This window comes from Nycticebus coucang, chromosome 4, assembly GCF_027406575.1.
Source record: "Nycticebus coucang isolate mNycCou1 chromosome 4, mNycCou1.pri, whole genome shotgun sequence".
Taxonomy (NCBI): domain Eukaryota; kingdom Metazoa; phylum Chordata; class Mammalia; order Primates; family Lorisidae; genus Nycticebus; species Nycticebus coucang.
The window spans coordinates 72,555,710-72,578,834 of record NC_069783.1 but is presented as its reverse complement, the minus strand read 5'-3'; the positions used below and the strand labels follow the sequence as shown (position 1 = coordinate 72,578,834).

Genomic DNA, 23,125 nt, shown 5'->3' with positions numbered 1-23,125 from the left:
GGAAGAGGTAATAAAGCTGTAAACTAAGTGGTAGCCTGGAAAACGGATAAAGAAAGGGATGGATTTCTTGGAAAGTACAGGACTGGGTAATCTCAGGACTGTGACAGCAGGGTAGAACAGCTCGGCTGTCCTGGGCTGCGGCAGGGAAAGGAGGCACTTCTCCCCCTGCCCAAACTCACGTGGCCCCTCAGTCTGAGTTATACCAAAAACTGCTGAAGAATTAATTTCTACTACCTTGGGAGTTAAGAACCCAAGAGAAAAAAAAAGAATACAGAGACTTAGCTCTTCAGGGGAAAGATTCAAGGACCACTAACCTAAGTAGTAAAGAAGAATATATTTCGGATACAATTTTTAAGATGAAGCAAAACTTTATACATTCACAGATTTTTTTCTCCCGTACAGAATTTGGTATAGAAAGAAATCACTCTTCCCCTATCCAAGGTATTTACTCTCCTGCTCTCACCTGAAGTGTCACAAATAACATCATTATTTCTAGGCCACCTAGAATACCAGGCTTAGCTCATAGAAAGAAAAATGTAGTATCAACTACAGCTTCAAACACCTTCTTAGGTGTTTACTTAGTCAAAAAAGAATGGCTAATGCAATCAAATTAATAGGGTGGGGTGGTTGGGGAATGTAATCATTTATTTGGAGTGTAATCTGATACTCCAAACAAAGGCTCTACTATTCCCAGCAGAAAGCTTGTAGGGCATAAGGAGGAAGTAAATGGGATGACCCACTTGCAACAGCACCAAAGAACAGAGATGCCTTCACACGCCGGCAAAAGGCACAGAAAAAACATTGAATAATTAAAACTGAACTAGGATACACTTTTAATGTCAATACATCTCAGATTCCATTTTCCCTTCACCTTTCCCAAAATAACCAGACCTTTTATTTTTTTTTGCAGTTTTTGGCCGGGGCCGGGTTTGAACCCGCCACGTCTGGTATACTCCTTGAGCTACAGGCGCCGCCCACCAGACCTTTTATTTAACCCATGTATACGATGCTTAATCAAAAGGATCACTCTAGAGCACACAAACATAAGTTAAATTTTATTTTATTGTACAGGAAAATATTCTGCAATATTTTTTAAATAACAATAATTCCTGACAAAATCACTCTTCAAGGTTTTATAAGCCTCACCATCTGGTCAGATGTAGTGAGCTATCCTTCATCTTTATAATAAGCCCCATTAATATCACCATAAACCACAGGAAAACTCCAAATATTATCTAAATGGCTTCCAAATTTCTGCATAGATTCCCTTATTTAGTGCAGGGGTAAATAATAAGCAGGTTGGTGTAGAAACTGAAGGACAGCTAAAAGAAAAAAAAATGTTAACGATTGGCAACTTTAGAATGAAGGACGTATGGGAGTTCATTATACCATTCCTTTAACTTAATTTTTGAGTTACAATTGCTTTAGTGTCATCATGCTCTTTTCTAGACTTGCCTAAAAAATACATTCAGTTATTTCTTTTCAAACCAGAAACAGAAAATCAGTTCTTCCCCAAGTGATGCCCCCTTTCTATTCTGGCTAAAAAAGCTTGAAAGCTTCAATTAAGGGGCTACAGTACACTGATATGATTTTGTAGTTCTTAGAAGGTGCCCGACTCAAGTGCTCATCGAAGGTCTGTGATGGTCACGGCTCTGTCCACAACACTCACATGGCTGCAGCTCTGCAAGCGAGAAAAAGAAAGACTAGTCAAGTCTTAGACAATCCTGAAAAGTTATTTTTTAAAATGCTCATTCTAGGCCAGTGGTTTCCAGTCTGGAAGCCAGGTTGCTAATTAAGTGATAGTTATGGCAAGGGGTATAGGAATCATTACTGCTATCAATTCCTACGCGTAGAGTGGATCAACGTCTGCCCATATGTCTTCATTAATTTTTCAAATGTATGTATATCCTAGGGTCATTCTTGTTGGTTGGTTGGTTTGGCATTTGCTGCTAAATCTTGGGAACAAATACTGTAGAATCATTCTTAAAATATACACTTATTGAAAAGAATTACTGAGTTCATTGTAATTTGGGGCCATGTCAATCAGATGATAAACACATGGGATATTATACCATATAATATAATCACATGGGGTGGAGGGAAATGCTCACTTTTGGCATAAATCATGGGTTTTATAAGTGAAAACTAGGGCATTGGTATTCCAGGCTTTTTCCCCCTGATTTTGTGGTCTCTGTTTCAATATCTTAGTACCTAGAACATGTATTACATTCCAAGGCAGAACAATCTATTTTTGAACAGATTTATCAGAAGGTTCTTCTTCTTATTCAGCTGAAAACTAGCATTCTATGAGGTCTTAGTTTTAGAGCTAAAAGTGCTATGAAATACGCATCAACTCTTCTAACACTTGAAGTCACCTCCCAGGTTCTTCCTGGGACTTCTAAACATCCTCAGTTCCTTTTATGTGACAAGGTTATGAATTCCTTTGGCATATTGGGCACTTTTCTCTAAACCCAAAAGAAATAATGCTCCATGGCCAGCATGGAGTAATACAACACTATCACATTAGCTCTCAGAGGATGAACTGAAACACACTGATCATCAACTAAACTTAATTCACAGAACACAACTTACAAAATAACCAACTTCCTGGGAGGGTCATAAGATTTCTATTGTCTAAGCAAAATTCCAGGACAAATGTATTTAATTTATCTACCCTTAAGTGGCTTATTTCCTTTGCATTCAAGTTTCTTATTAATGTACAGGCTTAGGAACTGACATTGATGAAGAAAAAAACTAACATTTATTAATAATAAGCCAGCTACTGCATTAGTTACATTCTACACACTACTTTATTTAATCCCCTCAATAACCCTATAAAGCATTACTATTATTATTATATCCATTTTACAGATGAGAAAGTTGAGGCCCAAGAAGGGTAAACAGCCTAATCAAAAATATACAGTGGCAGATGCAAATCTCTTCCTATCCCATTAAGGCTTCTCGTGTTATGTCCCTATTATGGAGGTCTATGTAGGCCATAAAGGACAATTCCCCTCATCATCCCTGACTGTCCTCCCTGCTTGAACCTCAGCTCCAATTTCTTCTACATAGATACGTACACAGAACAGAGGTGGATCCTTGCTGTGTGGGTGAAACCCTTTCTGGCGACAGGAAGATATCTCCTCTAGTCCATGGTCAGTTAGTTTAAAGAATCCAGTTCTGAAATAAGAAAAGGCATAGGTCAAAGTCAAGCAAAGTCCCTAACATGTGCATACATGTGCGTGTGTGCGCACATACACAGACACACACAGGCACACAGCAAGGCATAGGTCATTTTGAGACATCTTCTGCACGATGCTTTCTCACAGGTCTCTTCTCTGGTGAGTCAATCATAGCTAGATAATGACTCATCATAATCACCACACTGGTTTTGCTGAGAGAACTCAGAATAGATAACAAGATTTGTAATGAAGAAGTAACATACTGAGATAATCTGTCCAATTTTGAAATTTCCCAATCCAACATCAAAGTCCTAAAATTCCTATTGCTTCAAGTCAAACACTTGAAGTTTCTTGTAGACATTTCTTGAATATTTAGTATCTTTTTAAACAAGCATGATAGATTCATCAGGTTATAGGGCTTAAAAGGAAGCCCCTTAGAGCAACTAATTAATATTACAATCTATGTATTTTATAAAGAACAAGGTCTCAATAATAGAGACCTTTTCCTCCAAAGTGTTCTTCCTACTACCTCCTTGTAACGCCCAGAACCATGTCCTACATACTTACTCCTGGAACTTAGGAGAGCAAACAATGGCTATTGACTCTGGCAACATCATCTGGTAGGAGCAGTGAGTGTGTAGGTCAACACTGGAGAGAAAGGCGGTCTGTGTGGGATGAGTCTGAGAAGAGAAAAGAAAGAGAACTGTAAATGAGGATCGCAGTCATCCCCCTCTACCTGCAATTTCCCTTTCCAAGGTTTCAGTTACTTGTGTCAACCACAGTCTGAAAATATTATATTGATGTTGTGAGAGACCACATTCACATAAATTTCTTACAGTATGTTGTTATAACTATCCTACTTTATTATTGTGATTGCTGTGAATCTCTCACTGTCCCTAATTTATAAATTACACTTTTACGTAGGTATGTATGTATAGGACAATACATAGTATATGTAGATTTTGGTACTATCCATGGTTTCAGGCATCAACTGGGGGTCTGGGAAGGTACCCATCGAGGATAAGGGAGGAACCACTCTATTGTACAACCAAGGAAGAAAGGTAAAGATTAATATTTCTCAGTAGCTGTCTATACTCTCCTTTTCAAGTACAAAGCCATTTGCAACTATGAGGGTTACACCTGAAGCTCATAATAAGAGAGTTCCTTTCCAGCATTGAAAATAAGTATAGTTTGACATGATTATGTGAAGCGATCCATAATTCACTTTTTTTTAGTTCAAAAGATTTACTGTACAATGTAGTGACTGTAATTAGTAAAAATGTATTACATACTTGAAAATTGCTTAAGTAGATTTTAAGCATTCTCACCACAAAGGAAGTTTTGAGGTAATACACACTTATGCTAATTAGCTTGATTTAGCCATTCCACAATGCATACATATTTCAAAACATTATGCTATATACCATACATGCAATTTCTGTAAATTAAAAGAAAAGCAAAAATACATACTCCCACTATAAAGCCCTAGAAAATAAGGAATCAAATGAATAAAAGAGTTCACAGAAATGAGGAGAATAAACAAAGAAAGTTCGAAGAATTCTCTGTGGTCAGGGATACAACGAGAGAGAGGAAGGGGACAAAAGTGACTAAAAGAATAACTTAGGTCAAAGCAGCCCCAGCAGAGTGACAGCTAAATAGGATGAGATGTTTTGGAGAGCAGTGGTGTGGAAATGTCCCAAGAGGGGCGAGGGAGACCGCCCTACTTCAATTCCTAGGCAGTTGCATGTATTAGAGACGTCCTCACACACGTGGTACAGAATCATGATTCTGGGATTCCTTAGAGGGCATGCTGGATAGGGTGATCTTTAACAGAAGGCAACACAATGCTAAGCCCAGGCAAGAGCAGGCCATCCAAGCTTACAGTTACAGACAACATACAAAATAACCCAGCATATTTCATTTAATTCACTCAGACGACCTTCTCAGGAACAGCGGTCTCAGAGGACAAGGTTGTGTTGAAATACTTTTTGGCTTTCCCTGTTGGAAGGCAGTGGAAGATGCCAGGTAGTCTGAACACTTACTAGGGATGGGAGGGGCAGGCAGACAAAAAGAGGGGAGTGAACACAAGGGAGAGAACAGTCTTTCAATCTGTGGTATTCAAAATAGGATCTCTGTTCCCACTGGTCTGTGAAGTTTAGTGTGCCTGATGGGCTCTGGAGTTCCTTGCTGGATGGAGGGCTATAGGCTGCAGAGCCTGGGGGAGAGGAGGATCAAGGCATTGGGCCATTAAACTAGTGGGGGATAGAGAAGGCTTGAGGGCAGAGCTCAAACCTTCCCTATGGGGGAAAGATACTGATCTACACTGTTGAAGCTCCAAGATCACTGCAGGGTGGGAGAAAAATTGAATTCTGAGGTTTGAGTAGACAAGACAGAAGAATTTGACATTGTGCCATATCCAGTTAAATGAGTTTTGTCCTCTTAAAAGGAAATCAAGGTCCCAGTTCCAGGTGTGAAGCAAAATTTTCCCTGGGGTTGCTGTGTGTGGTGGGTCTTGTAGTGCATGGGGACTGGCGACGGTGGGGACCTGCATCGGGTGCATAGTATTCAGCCAGGCTTAGCAGGTGTGGAGAGTGGAGTCATGTGAGGAAATCAGTGTCAGTGATGGTGGGTGTGTGGAGATGGGTGAGGATCTGCATCTTAGGACTGGAGACAGAAGAAAAGCCCGGTGGTCTCAGGCACTGGAGGTATGGACATGGGAGAAGAGAACTTCACTGTGGAATTGCAGTATGGGAGCCCCAAGTCTGAGATCAGAACACCTCTGTGTCTTGGGTGCTGTAGGCAGGAAGACTTGTGTATCTGGCTCTTTCCAGCTGGAGATAAGAGGGGAGACCAGTGTCATGGGTGTCAGAGGAGTGGGGTGGTTGGCTCTCCATGGTGCAGAGATCACAGGTAGAGTGGGAGTAGAGACAGTGCCTCTCAGACTTGGAAACAGGAGAGGAGACTGTTTACTGATGTTTCCTGCTTTGACTCTCCAGTTCTTGAACCAAATTGGGAAAACTCAAGGACTACAATATTGGATTCACTCAAAGATCCACAAAATCAGAGATGTTAGTGGGGTTATCAAAATAGAAGTCAGTAGATAAAGTTGGTGGGTGTCTTCAACAACTGAATGAATGTCATAAGAATGGCCTTCACAACTTCCTACAGGAATTTTTCCTTTTCAGAAGTGTCGGTATCTCTGTGGATGATTCAGGCTTTGGTTGTTCAAGAGACATAATTTCTTTTTTTTTTTTTTTGAGACAGAGTCTCACTATGTTGCCCTTGGTAGAGTGCCGTGGCATCACAACTTACAGCAACCTCCAACTCCTGGGCTCAGAAGATTCTCTTCCCTCAGCCTCCTGAGTAGCTGGGACTACAGGCGCCCGCCACAATGCCTGGCTATTTTTTTGTTGTTGTTGCAGTTTGGCCGGGGTGGGGTTCAAACCCACCACCCTCGGTATATGGGGCCAGCACCGTACCCACTGAGCCACAGATGCCACCCTCAAGAAACATAATTTCTAATGATCATCAACACTTATTTGGTTCCACATGAGCTCCCTCCATATGACGAGTCACTCGTTCTGGAACAGATGGCACATGCCAAGGACTCAATAAACGACAATTAGATGAATGATTTTTCTTCCCAGCAGAGGTATTAAAAGGTCAAGCATAAGTATGAGTGTAAGTCTGAGACTTTATAGGCAAAAGTTGTTCTGTAGTTAAAGCATAATCCAAGAAGATATGGGAGGTAGGGGACCACCTGGATTTCAATGGGTGGTTAACTCCTGCAAAGGAGGCTGTCCTGTTTGGAAGTGGTGTAAGATGTTGCAACTTGAAGGCAGTCAGTTGAAGCACTTTTTAAATGTTTCTGTTTATTTCATGTGTTTGCAATAATTTATGTTTTAAGCACATGTTTTGTATACAAAACAAACAACTAGATGAACTAAGATGACTTATGTTCATCTTAGAGGAGGTATGTTCTTAGGTAACAAAAATGGAAAAAGATAGATGCAATGTGACTTAAAAAGACCACTGACCTCCACTAACAGAAAAACACACAAAATAAACAAGTGAAATTGTCCAGTGTTTTCAAACCTGCTGTCTAAAAGCACAAATCTCCTGAGAAGCTTGTTAAAAGCCCAGACTCCTGTGCCCCACCTTGGAAATATCCTACAAGATGAAACATTTTTCTTTAAAGCTCACTAAACAGTTCTTCTGTGCTGCTTCATCTGAGAAGCACCGCTCCATAGAATGCCATGATGAGCTTACTGTGAATAAAGTCTTCAGGGTAGAAACTTATTAGCTGAGTCCACACATGCATCCTCATGGGAATCTAAGAACTTCAGGGGAAAAACCATCAGGGGAAACAAAGCCTCTACCTGATGATAATATAATCCTTTAGACTGCTGGAGAGCAACAGTCAGTGCCAACACCTCTCATCCCATGATGAAAGCCTAGTATTGTATGATAACTGGGAGCACACAAGGCCTACACAAGCCAATCTAGGCCTACAATCTAAAGTTAGGTAGGTAGAAAGATAATAAAGAGATACACAGCAGGGGTACAATAAACAACTGTTAAACTTGGGCTTGAGCAATCCTCTTGCCTCAGCTTTCCGAGTAGCTGGGGCTATAGGCGCGCACAACCACACCTGGCTACTTTTCTATTTTTAGTGGAGACACGGTCTCATGCAGGCCTTGAACTCCTGAGCTCAAGCAATCACCTGCCTTGGCCTCCCAGAGTGCTAGGATCACAGGTGTGAGCCACTGCGCCCTGCTTCATAGTTAAGTTTCTTGATGGATAATTATGTTCATTGTGTCCACTCTGCTAGGGAATACAGAAAAGTGCTTTTAGGAAGAGAAAATAATATGTCAAAGGAACAAGAATGAGTAAGAGTGAATGCTGAGGCTGTCTGCGCACCTGGGCAGGAGCAGAATGGCCACATAATACGGTGATAAGGTCTAAATGGGGTTGAGACAAGAAGAGGAGTGCTTGAATACTGGATGGGGGGTTAGATAAAATTTGGTGGCTAATCCATGATTATACAAAGTTTTTGACCAGGAAAGCTGATTTATAGTTGGCAAAGTGCAAAATGGAAGAATTGATCTTTTACATTCTCTTGTTGCCAGTTTTAAGATTTAAACTAACATAGTCTCCTTTTTGTTTATTTATTTGTTTGTAAACCCAAATTAGGAAGGACTGGTGCAGAAATATCATTGGGAGAACAAAAAGCTAAACTACTATCAATTTAGGCTTTTTTTTTTTTTTATTGTTGGGGATTCATTGGGGGTACAATAAGCCAGGTTACACTGATTGCAATTGTTAATTTAGGCTTTAAATTTGTTCGTAGCTGGGCCACTGTTGAAACCTAGAAATTCTTTTATTCACTTATGGCTAAGTTCTACTTGAAGTCTAAGTAGTAATTATTTCAAACTTTCTCCCATCTCTTCTATTTTCTAAATCTACCTTTGTCTCCCTCCTGTCTGACAGCAGATCTACACTTCAACCTTACTGAAATGAAGATTGTCTAAAATGAGTTCATTCAGCCTCTTCAAATTCATTTCAAAAATCTCTCTGTATCTTCCTCTCACTTCCTTCCATCCTGTCTCAGAGGAACAGGTGTTTTTCTGTCCATATTAAGACAAATTTCTTTTTTGTACTTTTGATTCAGTATTTCCCTCTCACTACATTACTTTGTCTCTCTTAAGTATTTACATCTCTTCCACTGGTTCATTGGTCATAGAAATATGTACAGATAACTACAAGTAAGAATGTGGATAAACCTTGAAAATGTTAAGCAAAAGAGGCAAGACACAAATATATGCTGTTTTGCTTTTCTGTGGTGTTGGATTATCGCAAAAAATCATATGGACTTTTTTTGCGCATTAGTTTTTGTTAGTGTTTGTGTATTTAATATGTGGCCCCAAACAACTCTTCTAATGTGCAGCAGGAAACAAAAAGGTTAGACACCACTATAAGCTCCTCAGAACGGCAGTGTACACTTCACTATCACCACAGCCGCAGTCCCCATGACTTCTTAAACCCTTCCACCGTACTCCCACCACTGCCTAAAACCCACTCTCTCAAGGTCCTCAATAACCTCATTAAATCCAACTCCTAATCATTCTGCAGCTTTCTGTACCATGTAACATCATTAACATCCTAGAATTCTTTCTTAAAGCAGTCCCTCTCCTGTGGCTTCTGTGCCTGACTACTACCCTCACCCTTTTCATGTATTTTTTGGTTCATCATTGACTGCTTTCCATGTTCCCCAGGCAGCCTGTCCTCCACGTTGCCTGTCAGTCTCTTCTTGCTCTCAAACTTCCCCTCACTTCTAAGGCTTCCAAGGTCAGCTCTCTTCGGGATCCCTATCTCCTGCTTTGACTTTGCTCCCAAGTTCTAGCTTCACAGTTCCAACTCTCTGATAACTACCTCTAATGATGTGATGTCTCACCATAACCTGAAATTCAACATTCTCAGAACAGAACCCCACTTTCAGAGAAGTCTTCCTCCTGGATTGCTTACTTCTGCTTCTGAGATGATCGCTGCTAGACCCCTAATCTCTAAGTCATCATTGACTTTTAGCCATTCTCTATTACTCATTCTCTAAATTCTCTGAAATCCTACATTCATCTCCTCTTTCCCAAACACAGTGCCATCACTCAAGCTCATCATCATTATTATTAGTTTGTACAATGGCATCATCATAGCTGATGATGGGAAATACTGACCTAAGAGACAGTCCCATGTGCCTTCTGTCCTTTCTCTCATTAAATTACATTAATATTGACTGATGTGTCAAACTCTCTCTGCCACAACCTGCCTTAAAACTGTCTTTATGTTAAAATTGCTCATGTATGGGCTCACTCTGTAGCTCTGTAGCTCAGTGGGTAGGGTGCCAGCCACATACATTGAGGCTGGTGGGTTCAAACCCAGCCCAGGCCAGCAATGACAACTGCAACCAAAAATAGCTGGGCATTGTGGTGGATGCCTGTAGTCCCAGCTACTTGGGAGGCTAAGACAAAAGAATTGCTTAAGCCCAAGAGTTTGAGGTTGCTGTGAACTGTGATGCCAAAGCACTCTACTCAGAGTGACATAGTGAGACTCTGTTTCAAAAAAAAATTTCTAATGTCTGATTTTAATCACGTCATTGCTTTGCTTAGAAACCTTTAAGAATTCTCCACTTAACTAAAAAGCATAATAACCAAGCTAGGTGTGGTGCCTCATGCCTATTATCCTAGCACTCTGGGAGGCCAAGGTGGGAGAATCACTTGATGTTAGGAGTTTGAGACCAGCCTGAGTAAGAGTGAGATCCGGTCTCTACCAAAAATAGAAAAAAACTACACAGATGTGGTAGCATGTGCTGTAGTCCCTGACCTTGGGGAGGCTGAAGTAGGATCGCTTGAGCCCAGGAGTTTGAGGTTGTAGTGAACTATGATGATGCCACTGCACTCTAGCCACTATGATGGCACAAGATTCTGTCTCAAAAAAAAAAAAAAAAAAAAAGCATAACCATTCTGCCTGTCTATCCAACCTTCCAGAAAATGACTCCAATCTATCACATTAAGACCACTATTTCCTGGTATGAACCATAAATCTCAGCAAACTGGACCACTTAATAGCTACAAAAACAGAGTCTGCCTATTCCCCATGCTGTCCCTCCCCTATGGAACTCCCTGTTGGTCTGGGTTGTCAAAAATTTTAATGAACTGTATCTTCAATGAATCCCCAACAATAAAAAAAAAAAAATTCTATTAAACTACAGCAGGTATGATCCCTCTTTCTTCTGAATTCCATAGTGCCCTGTTGGTTCCTTTTGAGGCCCTTGACATATTGTGCCTCATGTGAAGTTACTGTATATTTGTTTAATCTCCTTTATGAGGCTAAAATCATATCTTACTCAAATTTGTATCCCCTGGCACATAAAGAATAATTTTTCTCTCCTTTATTTATTACAATGAGTCAAACAGCCAATATTAATGTAATTTAATGAGAGAAAGGACAGAAGGCACATGGAATTGACTCTTAGGTCAGTATTTCCCAAATTCTGGCATATAAGCATGTATAATTTTCCTAAATCTGGGAATAAGCCAATGTATTTGAAACTCTGTCACACATCATGAAAAGTACCTTCATCTGTAATAGTGAGGTGTTAAAAAGGAATACAAAGAAAAATTAAGAAATTATCTTTAGGGAAGGAATCATATTATACCTGAACATTACCAGAAGACTATATAAGATATGCAAACACCTAAAAGTCATGGATATTGGAAGCTCTTCTGAGGTTTATATAAAGGTATACACTGCTTTAAGAAACACCAAATCCAAATATCTGAATTAACTTCCTTGGCTCATTTAAAACCGGTGCAATGGCTCACACCTGTAATCTCAGCACCTGGGGAGATCAGAGCAGGAGGATTGCTTGAGGCCAGGAGTTTGAGACCAGCCTGAGCAATATAGCGAGATCCTATCTCCACAAAAAGTGTTTAAAAAAATTAGCTGGGTGTGGTGGCATGCACCTAGAGTCCCAGTGACTTGGAAGGCTGAGACAAGAAGATTGCTTAAGTCCAGAATTCAAGGTTGCAATGAGCTGTGGTTATGCTACTGCATTCTAGTTTGTGCAACAGAGCAAGACCACATCTCTAAAAAGAGAAAAATTCACACACACAAAAAATAAATAGAAAGAAAGAAATGAGCAGTGTTTACATGACTATGAAAGAAGAGACTAACCCTCAAAGAGCCCAGAATTGCTTACATGAATCCAGCCCAATGTGATGAGACTCTGCTGATCCTGTATGAGGAAAAGTTCTTCTTCATTCTCTGTGTTACAGTAGTCAGATCCAGCACTTTGCTTGGGGATGAGAACGTGGGTAATGGTAAATTCGTTTCTCATCTGTCAAAGGAGAAAACAGCTTGTCACAATTCCCTGGTACTCATGCAACCCTGGTGCGTCACAACAGTGGGAAGTTGAACCTCTATACAAGTGAAGGTCCTTCCTTCCCACCCAGCAGGAGTCCCTCATCTCAGAGGGACTGCTCATGCACACTGCCTGGGGTTGTCTGTAAAGGGAGCGGGTCCAACCCCACAACTCCACAACCCAGGCAAACACCACATCCCTGTGGGAATTTCCTGCTGTAGCTAAACAGGGCTATTCATGGTTCTTTAGAAGCTCTGAGTAGAGTACCATTTCTCTTCCTCTGTTCATGCCTAAAGTAGTTTCTCTTTCCCTGTCTCCTTAAGTGCTTCTCATCCTCTAAGGTTCAGGTCAAGTCCATTCCACTTCATTCATTTATTCATTCAGCAGTCAGTAATAGGTTTTTAAGTGATCTTTCCTTCCTCAAAATTTCTAGTGTTCATATTATACATACTATTCAGCATGCTATTTATCTTTTGGTGTATCTCTCCCATCTCTGCAAAGTGATTGGGCACTTTTGGGGACAATTATTATGTGTTTTACATATTTTATGTTCCCAGGTCCTACTACAAAGTAGGTGCTCAAAAAATGATATATAGAGAATGACTGGATCTTCCTGCTAAGTTTAAAATTAGGTATTTCTTACTAGTAGCATTAAGATAATCAGTTCAATTCAAGGGACTCTGAAAATCAAACACAGGGTCACCAAATTCAAAGTGACACTACATTATGTGGTCCATGGTTCCCTCAGCAGAGGGATCAGCACAAAGAGTAAGTGACCCTGGATATCTTCTCAGAACTATAGTAGGCCAAGTGGGGGAGAAACAGTCTCAGCTCAAGGAAGAATTTGTTTTCTTTACCAGTTTTCCACAGAGAATTCCACATGTCTCTACTCCCCGGGCAGTGTTGGCACTGGCTAACTGGAGAAACTGTGGGCACAGCCTCCCGGGTACCACCACATGGCGCAATCCATCTATGGTAGGAACTGTAATGGAGAAAAGGGGAAAGTCTGAGGCCTCTGGGCTAAGCTTCCCCAAGCAGACCTCACAGCTGGCAGGTCTGGGAGAGCCATGCTAAACCACCGGGATTCCCTCAACTTCAGGCAGTTAGTATAGATCTTATCCTGATGGCACCAAAAAAAAAAAGGGTTGTAAAGTCTCTTCTCCTACCTCTGGCTACAGCTGATGGGAGCACATTATTTTAAGAAAAGAAGAGTAAGCTTTAGTCATTCAAGTTAAAGAAGGGCAAACTACTACTTTAACAAAGTTCCTGAGATATACTAGAATTTTCTGTCAGAATCTAATATAAGAGATTAAAAAGATAATCTCCCTGCTATGATCTGAATGTGTCCCTAAAGTTCATGTGTTGGAAACTTAATCCTTAGTGCAAAAGTGTTGGAGAGGCAGAACTTTAAAAGGTGATTGGGTTATGAAGGCTCTTCTTCTTTGCTTATCTGCCCTTCTACCATAGGATGACACAGCAAGAAGGCTTTCATCAAAGGGCCTCTAAATCTTGGACTTGCCAGTCTCTAGAACCATAAGCCAAATAAATTTCTGTTCATTATAAATCACTCAAATATTCGGTTATAGTAGCAGAAAGTAGACTAAAGACACCCCCCATTCATCTAAACTTTTATTTTATTTATTTATTTATTTTTTTTTGTAGAGACAGAGTCTCACTTTATGGCCCTCGGTAGAGTGCCGTGGCCTCACACAGCTCACAGCAACCTCCAACTCCTGGGCTTCAGCGATTCTCTTGCCTCAGCCTCCCAAGTAGCTGGGACCACAGGCGCCCGCCACAACGCCTGGCTATTTTTTTTGGTTGCAGTTTGGCCGGGGCCGGGTTCAAACCCGTCACCCTCGGTATATGGGGCTGGCGCCCTACCGACTGAGCCACAGGCGCCACCCCTAAACTTTTATTTTAATTTTAAATCTCTTATCTCAGATAAGAACATCAGAGAGTATGACTTTCAAAGAAATACACTAAGATATATTTTTCATAACAGAAAATTTGGGAAGTTATTTATTTCTGAACTTAGAATTTTAGAAGAAAGTTAAAATGCCAAGCCAGAACATAATAACAAAATACAGTCTAGTCCCCCAAAAAAGGCATGAACGAAGCAGCTCATCAACTCTACTTCAGGATGCCAAGAATAGACCCAGTTCTGGCACACCATGGAGAAACCCCGTGAGAGAGCCAGCAAGCTAAAGTTAGGAAGCATCTTTCACAGCCAGATTTTCATATTAAAATAAAGAAAGTAAAAAGAGATGTTCTGCTTCAGCACATTCAGCAACAAGATCTGAATAGCTGGAGAGGTAACAAAGTCAGACCGCAGTCACACGACAGTCTGATGACAGTATCTAAGGATTATGAATTAGGTTTGGCACAGTCCTTTCCTTTCAATTCAATAATCATTTACCAAGCGCATACCAAGTGACACTGCACTCAGCCCGCAGGGAACACAAACATGAACAGGACTCAATCCCTAACCTGCAAGAAGTTAAAATCTAGTTATGGACAAATGACTACACTATCAGGTGATTGATCTAAATTGTACTAGCAATTGAAAAAGCTCTAAGAGTCCGAAAGAAGAACAGAATCAATTTGATTAAAGGGAGAGAAATCTGGAGAAAGTTCAAAAAAACCAAAACAAAACAGGGGAAGCTGAAACAGAGAAAAAGAGATTCTAGGTAGAAGGCAAATGTTAACAAGTATCTTAGAGTAAGATAGTCTAGGCATGTTCTGTGAACATTATAGCCCAGATTCACAGATCATGTATGAAGCCCCAAGGCCAGGTTTTAGAGTCCGGCCCTTCTTACCTATTCTCACATTGTGCTTTTTACCTTCCCAGACAGGGTCTCACTCTGTCACAGGGGCTAGAGTGCAGTGGCATGATCATAACTTACTGCAACCTCCAAGTCCTGGTCTCAAGTGTTCCTCTTGCTCATCCTTCCAGGTAGCTGGGACTGCAAGTGCCTGCCACCACATCTAGCTAATTTTTCTATTTTTTTGTAGAGACAGGGTCTTGTTCTTGCTCAGGCTAGTCTCGAATTCCTGGCCTAAAGCCATCCTCCCACCTTGGTCTCCCAAAGTGCTAGTGTTACAGTCATTAGCCACTGTGCCTGGCCTTACATTGTGCTTTTAAACAGATCCTTCTGCAAAGCTGACTTCTTTACATAAATACCTAAAAGTTGACTCCTAACCTCAAATATTTATTCTAATGATCAACATATACTCATCATTTGCCCCTATTGTTATTTTCCCAGATCTCCAATTGTTGGTGAGAGGAAGAAAGATTGTTAAGAGTTTTAATAGCCTTAAAACTCCTATAACCCTAGCATTCTAGGAGGCCGAGGTGGGTGGATTGCTTGAATTCAGGAGTTTGAGACCAGCCTGCCCAAAAGTGAAATCCAGTCTCTAAAAATAGCTGGCAGTCACCTATGGTCCCAGCTACTCGGAAGGCTAAGGTAAGAAAATCACTTAAGCCCAAGAATTTGAGGTTGCTGTGACTCCACAGCACTCCACTGAGGGTGACAAAGTTAAACTCTGTCTCAAAAAAAAAAGTTAGCTGTTAAATTGCACAGTGGTATTATAAATTTTAAATTTAATTTTACAAAAGGCTTCTCTAATTCACTGAACATTTTAAATCTCTGTATAACCCTTAAAAGTTGAGAGTCTAGGCCGGATGGTGGCTTACACCTGCGATTCTAGCACTCTGGGAGGCCACGGGGGGAGGATCCCTTGAACTCAGGAGTTCAAGACCAGCCTGAGCAAGAGTGAGATCCTGTCTCTAGCTGGCACCTGTAGTCCCAGCTACTCAGGAAGCTGAGGCAGAAGGATAGCTTGAACCTGGGAGTTTGAGGTTGCCATGAACTAGGCTGACACCATGGCACTCTAGCTTAGAGCAACAGAGTGAGATTCTGTCTCAAAAAAGTTTCAAAGTCTGACTTTCAAGGATAGTATTAACTTTTCAGAAAACTGACCTGGCCTCAGGTAAATTATGTGGTTTAAGCAAAGACCACTTTTAAATACAAACAGTGTGACAGGACACAATATAGCAACACTTATCAAATGAATTTCAGTGTCTAAAGCCTTTTAACGGTATTGTGGTTCTCTTGGGCTGACTCCCACAAAATGAAACTGTATTTGGCTGCAATTGAGATGGAAGAGAATATCATGAAATGTACTCACTACTTTCTAAGTTGCTCAATGCTCCAGGTTTCAAGGACCTATCCACCAGAGGAGGCTTAGCTGGCCTTACAGTTGTGTTACAGTCTGCAGGCTGTGTGGATGAGATAGGAGAGGTGGGGAACACATCTAAAGCGGGCTTTTCCAAGTCAGGCACCAGCGGGCCACCTAGGCCAGGGTCCACTTTCCCAAACTCCTGCACAATTTTTAGTCGTTCTTTTTCTAGCTCCTGGTTCCGGATCATTTCTTCAAAGGCATGGAACTGTTCCTGTTCTAATTGTTGCTGCTTCTGTTGTGCTATCCTCTGTCTTTCCTTCTCCAGCTCCTGCTGGATAGCCATGTTCCGGGCAAATTCCTCTGCTTCCTTCTTCTACAAAGAAAGAAAAGGATTTAGGCTAATACTTCACCCCTCAGATGCCTTCACACCTCAGGAGAACAAGGGTTTTTAGCTAGCAGGGAGAGTTCCAAAATGGATATCTGCTCTGGCATGGTTTCCTAACTCAAAATTCATACTTCCCTCAGTAGGGAAGAGGAATTTTTTTTTTTTGAGACAGAGCCTCAAGCTGTCCTCCTGCGTAGAGTGCTGTAGCATCATAGCTCACAGCAACCTCCAACTCCTGAGCTCAAGAGATTCTCCTGCCTCCACCTCCCAAGTAGCTGGGACTACGGGTGCCTGCCACAACGCCTGGCTATTTTTTGGTTGCAGCCGTCATTGTTGTTTGGTGGCTCGGACTGGATTCAAACCCACCAGGTCAGGTGTATGTGGCTGGCGCCTTAGCCGCTTGAGCTACAGGCGTGGAATATACTCACCTTCCCCACTTCCTATCTGGCCATTGTATACCTATTTTCTAGGATAGTTAAAATCCCAATCCTTTCAGTATCCTTCCTCTCAATGACTCTACTTTGTACCTTTTCTTCTTTACTGAAATCTCAATGCAACTTATTATCTGTACTCCACCACCTGCATTACACAGTTTTATTCTCTAATTGTGCCATGTGTATATTCTATATTGCAAGTAAGACTATAAGATAGAACCAAATCCCAATTTATAACCGAAGGCTGGGTGTGGTGGCTCACACCTGTAATCCTAACACTCTGGGAGGCCGAGGCAGGTAGATTGCTTGAGCTCAAGAGTTCGAGATCAACCTGAGCAAGATTAAGACTCCATCTCTACTAAAAATAAAGCTAGCCAGTGTCATGGTGGTGTCTATAGTCCCAGCTACTTGGGAGGCTGAGGCAAAAGGGTTGCTTGAGCGCAAGAATTTGAGGTTGCTGTGAGCTATGATGCCATGGCACTGTACCTAGGGTGACAGAGAGAGATTCTGTCTCAAAGATATAAATAAGTTTATATCTGATATGTTGGGAGTCACTAGTGATTTTTTTTTTTTTTTTTGAGATGGGGTCTTGCTCTGTCACCCAGGCTGGAGTGCAGGGGCACAATCATAGCTCACTGCACCATCAAATTCCTGGGCTCAAGGGATCCTCCCATCTCAGCTGCTCAAGTAGCTGGGACTATAGGTGGATGCTGCCACCTCCAAACTACTTATTTTTTAGAGAGGAGGTCTCACTGTGTTGCCCAGGCTGTTCTGAAACTCCTAGCCTCAGGTGATCCTCCCAACTCAGCCTCCTACTGAATTTTTTTTTTCTTCTACTTAATTTTAACCCACAATGAAACTTCCAAAATTCTTCTGGCGATCCCTTCAATACAGAGTGATATTTAAACTAATAAGAAATATTATGTAATAACCTCCTTCATTAAAGTTTTCACTCACTCAGAGCTTTAGGAATATATTCCTCATAGCTATTCACCTCTCTGCTGATTTTTTTTTTTTTTTGAGACAGAGTCTCACTCTGTGCCCTGGGTAGAGTGCCCTACTGTTATAGCTCACAGCAACCTAGAGTAACCCTCTTGCCTCAGCCTCCCGAGTAGCTGGGACTACAGACACCTGCCAGAACATCCAGCTAGTTTTTCTATTTTTAGTAGAGATAGGATCTCACTTTGCTCAGGGTGGTCTCCAACTCCTGAGCTCAAGCAATCCCCCCACCTCAGTCTCCCAGAGTGCTAGGATTATAGGCTGAGCTTGGCCCCCTCTGCTGATTTTCAATATCAGAGTCTAAATCAGAGCCCAGCAGACAGCTGTACAATAAGGTGAAGTGCTTACAGTATATATTCATATTAGGCCACTGGTGCTGGGAGTTTCTCCACATGCTTTAAGTGACTTGTCCTACTAAGAATCATTTGAAATCAGCCTGAAAAATCAATTATTGTAGTTTCCATTATAACCAAATGTGAATCAAATCCTCAAATTCTCTAATCTAAAAATTTACACTGCAGTGAGAATTTTCATTGTTCTTAAGGTTCTTACTCTAGATACAGCAGACAGGCAATGGATTTTCTGTCCCTCAAGTTACCCTCGTGGATGAATAGGCTGAATCTGTATTAGAATTCCCAACCTGACAACTGGTGTTCTACTTTTTTGAGTTTCTGGCTTTTCACTAAAATCACAGGACCTGCTGAAATATATTACAATTCCAGAGCACAGCCAAAGAAGCCAAAATGTTTTTTTTTCCCTTTTTCTTTGCTGTCATAGACTGACCTTTTCTTCATTATATTCTGTATATTCTTTGGTGTATCGTTTTAATAGCTCTGCCTTCAGCTCTTCTGCCTTGGGAAATGCAATCTCCTTTAATTTCTGAGATCAAAACAGAGAAAAGAATTAGAAACAAGGTCAGATTAGTAAGCAGAAAAGTAAAAAAGACTTAAGTTGTTGGCGATGGCAACAGTGTTTCCCAAAATGATTTAAAATACCCCCTATTGTAACATATGTGCAACTTCATAACTGTTCCAGTGAAATGGCCTTATCTTTTATTGCAGGACTTGATGCTCAGATGCAGAGACTACTACTTTTCTTTTTTTGAGGTAGAGTCTCATTCCATTGCCCAGACTAGAGTGTTGTGTCATCAGTGTAACTCACAGCTATCTCAAACTCATGGGTTCAAGTGATCTTCTTGCCCTAGTCTCCCAAGTAGCTGGGACTATACGTGGGACTACTGTAGTCCTGGCTAATTGTTCTATTTTTAGTAGAGACGGGGGTCTTGCTCTTGTTCAGGCTGGTCTTGAACTCCTAAGCTCAAGGGATCCTCCAGCACTCAGAGTGCTAGGATTATAGGCATGAACCACTGTGCCTGGCTTACTAGTTTTATCTCGAGGTAAAGATAAAATGCTGCCTTGAAGCTTTTAGAGGGGCAATAATGAAAGTGAAGACCCACCTTTACTGTGTCTTTCTTTTCAGGAATGACAGCAGATTTGTAATCTCGGTGCTTTGGTAGTTTCTCAATAAAAAGCCTGAGGGAACAGATTAAAATGATTATGATGCAAAGAAAATGTCCAAATCTCTGTAAGACCCTGAAGAAATGAAACTCCCTTATCATTCAGCACCAGGATGAAGGGTTTCCAGAGATGCAGGGGAGGGAAAACAGGCACACTCTGCCAGGTCATGTTCCCTTTTTTTCCATCTCTATTCCTGTAAAGAACCCTAGAGCCTTCCTCTTCCCCCAAACCAGGTGTTGTGGCAGCAAGCATCAGATTCCTACAACAAAAAGGATGGCAAGAGAAACAGAAAGCCTTTCCTGTACCCAAAAATGTACCCTCCCCTAAGAGACAGATATTTTTCTTGTGGTTACATGATAGGCTTTCTAAGGAAAGAACCTCTGTCACAAAATGTTCTCTTTTTATGTTTTTGTTTTTTCTTTGAGACAGAGTCTCACTTTGTTGCCCTTGGTAGAGTGTCATGGCATCATAGCTCACAGCAACCTCAAACTCTTGGGCTCAAATGACCCTCCTGCCATAGCCTCCCGAGTAGCTGGGACCACACGAGCCCAGAAGACAGGGTATCATTCGTGTTCAAGCTGGTCTTGAACTCCTGAGCTCAGTTACCTGCCTCAGCTTCCCAGAGTGCTAGGATTATAGGCAAGAACCACTATACTCAGACTCACAAAACATTGTTTAGAGAAAAGTTTGGTTAAAAAAATTTTTTGGCAACTATGGGAAGGAGGCTAAGAGAAAGCCATGTTCTGTTACTACTTCTAACCCTTATGTAACTTTTAACTTTGGCTTTTTTTCTTTGGAATTCATCTTTTCTCAAAAAAGAATATTCCTTTGGCTTGGCACCTCTAGCTCAGTGGCTAGGGTGCCACACCAAAGGTGGTGGGTTTGAGCCCAGGCTGGGCCTGCCAAACAACAATAACAACTACAACCAAAAAATTGCCAGGCATGGGCGGTGCCTATGGCTCAAGGAGAAGGGCGCCAGCCCCATATACCAGAGGTGGTGAGTTCAAACCCGGCCCTGGCCAAAAAACTGCAAATAAATAAATAAACAAATAAACCAAAAAAAATAGCCAGGCGTTATGGTGGGTGCCTATAGTCCTAGCTACTTGGGAGGCTGAGGTGAGAGAATTGCTTAAGCCCAAGAGTATGAGGTTGCCGTGAGCTGTGATGCCAGAGTACTCTACCCAGGGTGACATAGTGAGACTGTCTCAAAAAAAAAAAAAAAAAAAAAAAAAAAGAATATTCCTTTCTATCACACTAAGCATGGAAATACTTAGTACATGTATTAATTATATGCGTGTCATTATGTGCACATTACATGTATAGCATTATGATCTCTGATGAAAAGTGCTTAAATAAGTATAAAATGCTAGCTTTTATCTTTTGGTTCTTGTCCTTGGCTACAAATCCCAGTAGGGAGAATAAACTGAATCAATTCATAGATGTCTAACATTTATGATCTCTACTTAAGGACAGTGAAAACAAATAGAAGTCCAGTAACTTGTCATACCAAGAAAGTAACAGACTCAGAATGTGAACACTGGCAGGTCAGCTCCACAGCCTACTCTCTTAACTGTTCTATGCTGTTTCCACATGGCTCCCGGAATGTCTGGAACTGTTGGAGAGGTTCTGAACAAAGATCTCTTTTAACAGAATTAAATTGTAATACATAGAAACTGAGAACCAAAACAAATAAATTCAGGGTAGCTTGCCCACAGTTCTAAAATACTGTACTGTAGCTGGGATAAACTAACTCCTTTTCACTTTCTGCCCATTAGGTAGGAGTAAATGGAGGAGGAAGCCTCAATAAGAGAAAAAGACGATGACTCCCACCAAAACAAATACTCTATAGATAAGCTCTCTTCCTTCATTTCTATATTAGGCACATGAAAATTTCATTTCGATCCAATTTGACAAGGCTCCTCAGGCAGGGATGAATTCTAAAATCAAAATGGTTCTAAAAATCTTCCCTTTAGGTTCAGGAAAAAGATATAAAACAGATTCCTTGAAGTCTAAATTTAAAACAAGTACAGATTTGTTTGTTCAAACTATAAAGTACTCAAGAAGATATTAAGATAAATAATACATAGTTATGTTCTAAATGCATATTTACTAACTTCAGCAGGCTGAGCATGCTTTGTACTGAGGTCTGAATCAGCCAAGAAAGCACCATGTCATATAAACATCACACTTTATGTTCACTTATGCTTATGCTGTCATTATAGAACTAGACTATAAACTTCCTGGGCCAGAGATTTTGAGGTGTAATGCTTCCTTCATACACCTCTAAAGGCAGCACAGTGCCTTGTACAAGGAGGCACTCAGTAAGTATTTGATGAATGAAATAGTCTTAGAAAAAAATGAAATGTAACAAAGGGTATATAGCTTGCTACTTTATGTGTAAGAAAGGGGGAACATTATATATATGTAAGTATATGCAGTAAAGTCTTCAACAGTGTTGAGAGATTCCTGGAAACTGTACCTTTAAGTGAAATGACATACAATAAAACCAATTTTACCAATTGACAGAAACAAGAGTTAAGATCCTATGGCATGTTTCTGGTCACAAAAACAAGACTAAACTTTTAAATGCAGACCAATACACTACTAATACTAAACACGGAAGCAAATGTGAGCTGGACATACATCTAAGAAGATGAATAAAAACAAGAAAGATCCTTATTTATCCATTCATTCCAATTCAGGGTCTCAGGTGGCCAGAGCCCATCCTGGCAGATCAGAGTGCAAGGTGGAAACCAGCCCTGAGCAGAACACATCTCCTGGCAGGTGTACTCACACCCCCTCCCCGACTCACTCACACTGAGAATTAGCTGGAGTACCCACAAAAGACCCACACGGACACGTGGAGAATCTGTAGACCCTCCACACAGTGGCCCTGGGTGGAAACTGAATTTTTTTTCTCATCAGTGTTACAATGAAATGACACTGAACAAAAAGGACCTGTTGTGTTTATCTATTTTGCTTATAAGTATATTAAAAAACAGAAAGTATACACAAACTAATAAAAGTAGAAGTCAGGGGAAATAGAGTAGATGAGGTAAAAGTAGGAATGAAACTTCTTACCAAATACCTTTTTACATTATTTTTATTTTGAACCATGTAATGAGATCATGGGAGTAAAGAAAAAACTCCCAGACATGAATAGCTTTCCCTTGTTTCAGCAATAGTAATTAATTTTCTGAATTGGGGACATAAGGGCAGAAAGGACTCCTGAAAACAGGCAACATAATCCTTACCCATACTGGAGGTAAAGAGCTCAATGGTGAGCAGGGCAGGCCCTAGAGCCACTCTGCCTGGGCTTAAATCCCTGGCTTTGCCATTTACTAGCTGTGTGACCTTGGAAAAGTCATGTAATCTCACCATCCCTCAGTTTCTCCATATATTTTTAATAGCCCATAAATTATATAGATGGAGACAAACCAGTACTCCCTGATAGCGTTGCTGTGACAAAGAGATAATATTTAATAAAAATAAAGTGCTAAACAAAAAAT

At 40.9% G+C, this 23,125-nt stretch overlaps 1 protein-coding gene across 3 annotated transcripts in view; it reads right to left on the bottom strand.

The window, feature by feature from the left end:
• Positions 1 to 1,048: 1,048 nt before the first annotated feature.
• STAMBP (STAM binding protein) overlaps positions 1,049 to 23,125 on the bottom strand; it is a 36,228-nt gene continuing 14,151 nt past the window's right edge. For all 3 annotated transcript variants that reach the window (XM_053588298.1, XM_053588299.1, XM_053588297.1), the window contains 8 exons: positions 19,556 to 19,631; positions 18,883 to 18,978; positions 16,288 to 16,654; positions 12,957 to 13,081; positions 11,938 to 12,075; positions 3,750 to 3,862; positions 3,081 to 3,180; positions 1,049 to 1,681 (listed from right to left, as the gene is read on the bottom strand). In XM_053588298.1, coding sequence (XP_053444273.1) covers positions 1,625 to 1,681; positions 3,081 to 3,180; positions 3,750 to 3,862; positions 11,938 to 12,075; positions 12,957 to 13,081; positions 16,288 to 16,654; positions 18,883 to 18,978; positions 19,556 to 19,631 — 1,072 coding nt within the window. In that variant the 3' untranslated portion in view covers positions 1,049 to 1,624. The remainder of the gene's footprint in view (positions 1,682 to 3,080; positions 3,181 to 3,749; positions 3,863 to 11,937; positions 12,076 to 12,956; positions 13,082 to 16,287; positions 16,655 to 18,882; positions 18,979 to 19,555; positions 19,632 to 23,125) is intronic.